The 7,541-nt window shown below is 43.4% G+C and overlaps 1 protein-coding gene across 1 annotated transcript; it reads right to left on the bottom strand.

The window, feature by feature from the left end:
- Positions 1 to 1,075: 1,075 nt before the first annotated feature.
- RGS2 (regulator of G protein signaling 2) lies at positions 1,076 to 6,641 on the bottom strand. Its single transcript, XM_048498329.1, has 5 exons — positions 6,443 to 6,641; positions 4,919 to 5,020; positions 4,737 to 4,798; positions 3,210 to 3,376; positions 1,076 to 2,176 (listed from the first exon to the last, which is right to left on the bottom strand). The coding sequence occupies exons 1-5, from the start codon at positions 6,544 to 6,546 to the stop codon at positions 1,982 to 1,984; spliced, it is 630 nt and encodes a 209-aa protein (XP_048354286.1). The 5' UTR covers positions 6,547 to 6,641; the 3' UTR covers positions 1,076 to 1,981.
- Between the last annotated feature and the right edge of the window lie 900 nt (positions 6,642 to 7,541).

Genomic DNA, 7,541 nt, shown 5'->3' with positions numbered 1-7,541 from the left:
AGACTATGATGCTCCCTTGGAGAGTGCTGATCCAAATATTAACCAGGGCTGACCCTGCCTAGCTTCTGAGATCAAGTTAGCTGGGCAATCCAGGTCAGGGCATGAGGCCACTGCACCAGTTCAATCATAGGAGCCAAAAAATGCCAAGACCCAAATTTGTTATTTTAAAATTGCCCGACACCCCTGTTCTGAGGCCGTTTCCGCACGGGCAAAATATGACGTCGTCGCAACGGAAAAAGAAGCGTCAGAGCGAGAGCGTTCGCACGCGCAGCGGCGGAGGTGCGCAGTCGCGCCGTCGCGAAAACGCTAAACCGGCGCGAAGACGGTGTATTCAGAAAACGCTTAAAACCACTCTTTTTCCCCATGTGACGCATCGACGCCGCACTCGTGCGAACAGCCGCCACGGAGCTGTCGTCACAAATGGCGTCGGGCCTGCACGGCTTCGCAAGTGCGCAGGCGCAACGTCGCGAGACGCCGCTTCCGCAGCGCTTCCGTGCGAACCGTCACATTTCTGCGGGGCTGCGGACGCCCGCAGCTCCGCCTGTCTGTGTGAACGCTTTTTTTGGGATGCGTCGCAATTTGCGACGTCATCGCGTCGCTGCTTTTGGCCGTGCGGAAACGGCCTGAATTCTTTCTGAAAGCTCAACTGAACTTATGATGGAAAACTATAGGAAGAATTAGTATGGATCCATGGATGTTTTAAAGTCCCAGCCTGTTACCATCTCAGAAGGTTCTCATCCATAGCAAATGCTTGGCCATATTCTCAAAAGCTCCAATATTCTGATCCTGTTACCTCCCCCACCCCTCCCCCACATTGCCCTCTTAATTATCCTGTGTCTTGTGTAGGAAAGGAAGCTGATGAGAGCGAAGCACTCATTTGGGCAGAAGAGCAAGAGGCAGCTTATTTGCACTTTTTCCAGGCAAAAGTAGGTTCTAGGTGTGCTAAGCTTAAGACACAATGCATTCTGCAAAGCATCCAAGGAACCTAATGCTAAGGTGGGCCAACATGGCTATATGTTTTTTCAAAGTTAGCAGCATTCTTCAAACTCCCTTCCCCAAAATTGAAAACAGAATGTTCTATTAAAATAAAAGTTTATTAAAACAAATCTGGCATTTGAAAAAAAAATGACAACTTCCCAGAAGTTTGCCATGTCAGTATGTTCAGCATCGGTAGGAGTGTACAACACAACCAGAGTCGGAATACACATACATTGTACAAAATGGCATTTTCAAGCCTAGACTAGATTCTGCTCCACCTCGCACAGGCAGAATTTGGCCTGAACTCATAATCAGCATGCTCTGTTTTTCAGTCGGTTAGTCATCCCTCCATATCTCATTCTGTATTACATTATACAGCAACACTGGAATTTAAGTCTAGCAATCATACAGAAATTGGCTACATCTGTACACAGCTGGGTATACTGCAGAAAACAGAACCAGCGTAAAGAAAGCTAGAGTTAACTGAAAACAAGGGTAAAGCGCTGCCCATATCTTTTAGGAAAATGAGGGGTAGCCAATTGTTCAAAGCAGTTCTCAAAGTCCCAATAAGGAAGTACCTACAAAAAGCAGTCCCAGACCTTAATGTCTTCTCTTTTTTTGGTAAGGAGGCTGCATCTGATCTGGCGTGGAGTACTGGGACATCCAGGCTGACATATAGTTGGGAGGACCCACAGCAATTTGGTAGCACGCAAGACATTCCTTCCCAATGCATCACTTTTTTTTGTACAGAAAACAAAGTCTCCCTAGCAACTGGCCCGCAGTTTTGCTCGCTTTTATGCTTGTCATATCACCTCTCAGTATAAAAACGCCTTCCACAGTCAACAGATCAGTCCATTTGACAACAAAAATGATACCGGGGCAGATCCCCTGTACATTCAGTTTGAGTTCATGTTGCCTGCGAAGACACACAGATCCCTCTTCCTCTGTGGATGAAGTGGCATTCTCTTTGTTGCTCTTCTGTTACCCACGAACACTTGGGAGTTCATGTTCCTTGAGGATCCCTGCTGATTTGTGGCTTTTTACACAGTTCCCGGTAGAATTCCGATTCCAGGAATCGTGGGTAGGCATTATTTTCCATCAAGCTGTACACTTTCTTCTGGGCTGCACTGAAGCAGGTGTGAGTAGCCTCTTGCAGGTTCTGGGCAATTGAGTTTTTGGTCTGGAAGTCTATGTTGATCTGAAATAGAAAGAGGAATATTTTATCAAGCATGGTCCACAAGAAGATAACTGCCTAAGCTAGACAAGAGGGAGGGGCCAAGTAATTTATTGCTGTCGCCCTACAGTGGTCAATCTGATGCTTTGGAACACTCAAGCAAAGATGGAGACAGTCATCCCTTCTTGCTTGCTCTACAGAAGCAGAAGTGGGATGTAAAAAGGAATACTGGCAGCCATTGCTGAATTTGTCCAATCCTCTAATGTTATAAAAACTAGAGGCTACCCACCATATGTTTGAGCTTAGTCAGAGTATTCACACACAAGCAAGATGCTGTGTTCGTTGACAAGCAAAATGCTCCGAGGTAGCAATAGCTATCCCTGGCAGAAAGAGGATCATCATTAATGTTTTCTCAGCTTAGCTGTATTTATAGAGGCTTCGATGGGAGACAATTCGATGGGTTACAGTTCTATGAAACTCATAGCAAGATTACTGCTGGTGGTCTACTCCTACTTTGGGTAACACAGAGCAATTTAATCATGAATGAATTTCAGACCAATTAATAGGAGTCCACTGTAAAGTCTAAAATAGTCAAGAGTGACAAGGCTTTCATAGTGGATGTAACTGTGTACACACATGAGAAATGGTAACTCATAACCCAAGGATCTTAACTAATCTTATAATGGGATCCACATTGTCAGGAATCCTGATACTGCATACTAAGCAGTCTCATCAGAGGACTTTATTGACAGCTATTCAAGAAAATATACGAGTTGTTCTGAGGTTGTTTATCTCTTTCTAATTTGTACTGATCTTACACTGCAACTGAAAAATCCATGGAAGATTTTTCATTAAATATTCTTTAGTAAGAGTACCGGAGTTATTTCCTGAAAAAATCCATCTGATTGCCAATTCTGACGGCACATTTTCACACAGGCTCTGTCCTGTGAATACTTTCAGTGCTTTGGACCTCAGACCAACCAGCTTAGATCCTAACAACCCGTTGGCCTCAAATCAATAGCTGAAAAAGCACTTCTAATGCAAAGTTGTTGCTCACCTCTCTGGGAGCTTCCTTTTCAATAAAGTCAGTGTATATCTTCTTGGCTTTGGAGGTCAGCTTCTGTGAGGACTTGGTTTTCTTGAAATCCTCACAAGCCAGCCAGAAGTCAATGTTCTCTTCACAAAACTCAGATTTCAAGAATGCCCTGAAGGCTACGAGACCATCTATAGAGAAAGGTGGAAGGGACACATTAGTTCAAAGCTTCCCAGTAATGTACTGTGCATATATGCATTTGCCTCCATACAAATGCCCTTGTCTTGATCTTTTATCTGTCCACCAGATAATTTATATATAACATGCCAAACTATTTTTCATTTTAAACAAGGGTAAGAATTGTCTGAAACAGCTGGCCAATTCAAAATTAATATCTGCAATTTTAAAAATCAGCTGCTTTCTCTCTTAATAGAATAACATAACTGCAATTAAAGCAGTCTGGAGAAGAATAACTTCTACAATTTCTCTCCTGCATGTAGATTCTGTATGTTAACCTTTGGACAGGCGTAAATATTTAGATAAGAGCTATAAACTCAAGCAATGGAAAGACTGACTCAGAAGTTCACACTACTGCCAACACAAATTAATTAACCTTTTCTCTTTTTTGTCAGCAGGGACAACAAAGGATTTGCAATGAGAACTGGACTCGTATAATCTCATTATTATTATTGATGCACAGTGAAACGGCAGAATAACCATTTCACACCGGATGACACAAAACACTCTTTTTCACAAGGCTGACAACGTACACAGCATGCCAGATCTCTTCTCCAAGCCCTTGGCTAAGATTCTTATTCACTCCAAATACTATAAAAGAGCCTTAGGACTGTGAGGTGCTAACTAGAAAAGACAGGGACCTTTTTACTTTTAAGGTTTTTAAGTGCAAAATGATTGGGCTCCCTGACCTCAAGGCTAAAAAAGACGAAGTCTGAAAGTGTCTGGAAAAAATGGCTTTGCAGGCACCCTAAGGAATGCATCGAAGCCACACATAAGAGGTAACAAGAATGCACTGGAACAGTAGCTATCACTGGATGCAGAGAAGTGCTGCTTTTATTGCCCTGTAAACGTTGTCCCTTGCAACATACACAGTGGACGCTGCTGCAGCTACTCTGGTCTAAGCAGATCTCTTTCGGCCTAGATTGCACCCACACAGGGCAAGAACACTGACTTGCCACACAGAAAACCTCTGAAGTAACAGCTCCCTTTTGTATTGCAGATGTACATTACAGCTGACATAGTTCCAAAGGAATGCAAGGCCAGCTAAAAATACACAGGAACTGCAATGCAAAACCTAGAGTTTCACAGACCAAATGGATTCAGTACAAATAGGCAAATTTGAGGACGCAAGTAAGCAGCCCCAAATGCTGATTTTTCAAGTCAGGCACAAACGGCAGGCAGAAGTGGATTTCCAGAATTCTGATGCAGGAGGAAATTGCTAGTTCCTGTCCTAGGAAGCAGTTTTTCCAAAGCTCTTGCAAAGGACAAAAGGTGTCCTTGCCTGTCAACTTCCCACTTTTGAAGGCAACTTACATTTGCTAGCCAGGAGTTCATCAAATGCTTCTGACCACAGCTGGGCTTCCTCAGGAGAGGGCCTGAAAAAAAAAAGATGAAGAATAAGTTTTCTTGTTTAATGCTTCTCATTGCTTTTGTTACCTATTAGATAAGTTAAAACAAATACTAAGACCCCCTTTGGCAGCAAAAGAAACACTTACCTGAAGCAAGCCTTTTGCTGTCCTTTCTTGTTGTCCTTTGCATTAGGGGAACCAGATGAGTTTTGCAGGAAGTAACTCAATCTTGATTTCCAATCTTTGATACTGGAAAAAAAAGACCCCAAAAGTAAAATAAATTAATTTGTCCCCAGATTTTTATTCTAATAAAAATGCAAAGACAATTGGGCTTGCAATAATTACAATCAGCTACAGTTATATTTACAAGACTCCAGATTTTAATTATGTCCACTCCCCACACACATCATTAACTGATCAAGTCACAGACTTTGGATGTAGTGACTAACTTGCTTGTATGTCATCACTTGATGACTGGCAGCTGAAAGTGTGATTTGCTCCCAGAGAAAAGTCATGTTTGAGGCATGACAGGGTTGTCTGCACGAACTTAGTCACACATGCAAATCTCTTATTCAATCAAATAATGCATATGGATGCAGGAATCCATGATGCAAATATCCTGCTAAATTCAGCACGACTGACTTCCCAGTACACATGTGCTGGCTGTTACTTTCTCTGGCTCTAGAAGTCACCCAATATTCAATATTACTCAGTTTCTGAATACTATGGGCTGATGTAATTTGGGTACAATATCAAGAAAGCAATATTGAATGAACTTTGCAGAAGGTGCAAGGACCTGGCCAGACCTCCTTTACAGCTGGAAACTCGAAAGTCTTTGGAAATGCTTTTTTAATAATCTAACTGATGCCAAATAGAATAAGTCTCTTGCTGGCTAGTTTTTGTAGAATGAACTTTGAAAACAATATACTTTGCAGAAAAGACGTTTAGGAACCTATGCAATACCCAACAGGTACTTTATTGGGGCAGGAGAACAACTACCTGATTTATTTTAAGGGCTCATCTATTGCTGCACAGCACAATCATGGGAAAATCCTTTTAACACAATGAAACCTTCAGTTCTCACTTTAGAAAGTTTGCACGGCCGAGTTTATACCGGGGAGATCCCCTCTCCCAAACGCTCGCGGGGAACAGGACTCCCTGACTAATAAAGTGGTCACATCGCTGGGTAACCAACTTTGTCAGACTGAGAACACGAAACTTTTTTATTGTCCCTACAGATAAAGAATTCGCCTTAATCCACAGTTAATACACTCTTATAGTTTCCTAATTTTCAATGTGGTTTTCACTGGTATTTAAAGCCTCTCCTGGTCAGCGTGATTTAGATAAGGGAAAAGAGCAACTTTGGAGTCCCTAATCTAAGGGGACGCTCCAGGATTGTCACAGATAAGCGTCATATTTCGAGGCACGTAAGCAAGTCTCCAGTTCGCACAGAACCCTTCGCCTCTTAAAAGCGAAACAGGTAAAACAGAAGTCAACCGCATTCACCTCGCCTACCACGGGGGCATAAAGGCCAACATTGCAACAATTGCTTGCAACGTTGCTGGTTGCTGAAATGCGTTTTACGAAGACTTTTCCTCGGGAGAAAACAACAGGATCTAGGCGACTCCCACCCGAGCCCTTCGTAAAAAATGACGATCATCATAAACTCACAGCGTTCTCTTTATTTTCTCTTTTTTCTCTTCGTGGCCCGGGCAGTTGCATGCGGTTCTTTCCATCTGGTTATGCTGGAGAGCCAGGAACATTGCACTCTGCATACTCCGGGGTTTGAGCTTCCTCGTTAAAGGACTGCTGAACACCTCGCTTCGATTCCGAGAAGCTAAGAAACACCCTGTACGACTCCCCGGCGCGAAACCGCCGCTTTATAGCCCGAGAGGCGGACTGGGGGCGGGACTTGACTGGCCTACCTGGACCGGCTGATTGGCTTAGCGGGACACGACGAAGCGCCACCTCCCAAATAAGGCGCTCTGGAGGACAGTCGTGACGTCGGCGGCTGGGGCTTACTCAAAGCAGCGTGGCTACAGCGAAATTGCTTCCCCTCCCTGTCTCTCTGCAATTTCTGTCACTTATTTTTAAATGAAGATTTTTTTTAATTAGCTGCTTTTTATGGAGTTGAGCAAAAAATAGCAATTACAAACCTGTGCAATTGGAGGACTGCAAAGAATTCCCTTTTGGCTCTCTCTCTCTGCATGAGGGAGAGAGTTAATAGGTTTTTTAACCCTTAAAATAGAGTCTTCAAAAAGAAACCCTGTTGTTGATCGGAATAGGGTTGGATGGCATCCGGGCGTTTTAAATACCGGGATTGGCTCGACGTGCCCCCCTTCTCCTAACATTTGCAGACCCCCCGTTGGTTTGTTGTAACAACCCCAACTCTGGTCAGTGTTACCTCTCGTTTGTTTCTGCTTCTGGACACTGCGAATCCTGCAGACCGATCTCCAAGGCAATCGTCTTTTTAAAGAACTAAGATCGTGAACATGCAGTGTTTGGAAAACTGATTTTGAACCTCGTCTGGAGCTTTATTGTATTTTATGCTACTTTTCTTCACTTCAGGCTTGGATTTCTACGGATGCAAAAAAAGATTCAAGGATGGAGGGATATGCGAAAACCACTCCCCTTCCCATTTCCAGGACATTGTGTGCAATTGAGGTGTTGATTTTGGGATGATCTCAGCTTTACACTCCACCCACCCCCTTTTGCTAATGATAAACCTGTCACGAAGTGAGGGCTTGAGTGGAAAGAACAAATATTCAGC

This window comes from Sphaerodactylus townsendi, linkage group LG05 (genome assembly GCF_021028975.2).
Source record: "Sphaerodactylus townsendi isolate TG3544 linkage group LG05, MPM_Stown_v2.3, whole genome shotgun sequence".
NCBI classification, from domain to species: Eukaryota; Metazoa; Chordata; class Lepidosauria; order Squamata; family Sphaerodactylidae; genus Sphaerodactylus; species Sphaerodactylus townsendi.
This window is presented reverse-complemented; position numbering and strand designations above follow the sequence as displayed.

Coding starts and splice junctions, on each gene's coding strand:
- RGS2 (XM_048498329.1), bottom strand. CDS start 6,546: ATGCAGAGTGCAATGTTCCTGGCTCTCCAGCATAACCAGATGGAAAGA. Junction 4,799..4,918: donor CAGCAAAAGGCTTGCTTCAG/GTAAGTGTTTCT, acceptor TTTTTTTTTCAG/GCCCTCTCCTGAGGAAGCCC. Junction 3,377..4,736: donor TGAACTCCTGGCTAGCAAAT/GTAAGTTGCCTT, acceptor CTTTCTCTATAG/ATGGTCTCGTAGCCTTCAGG.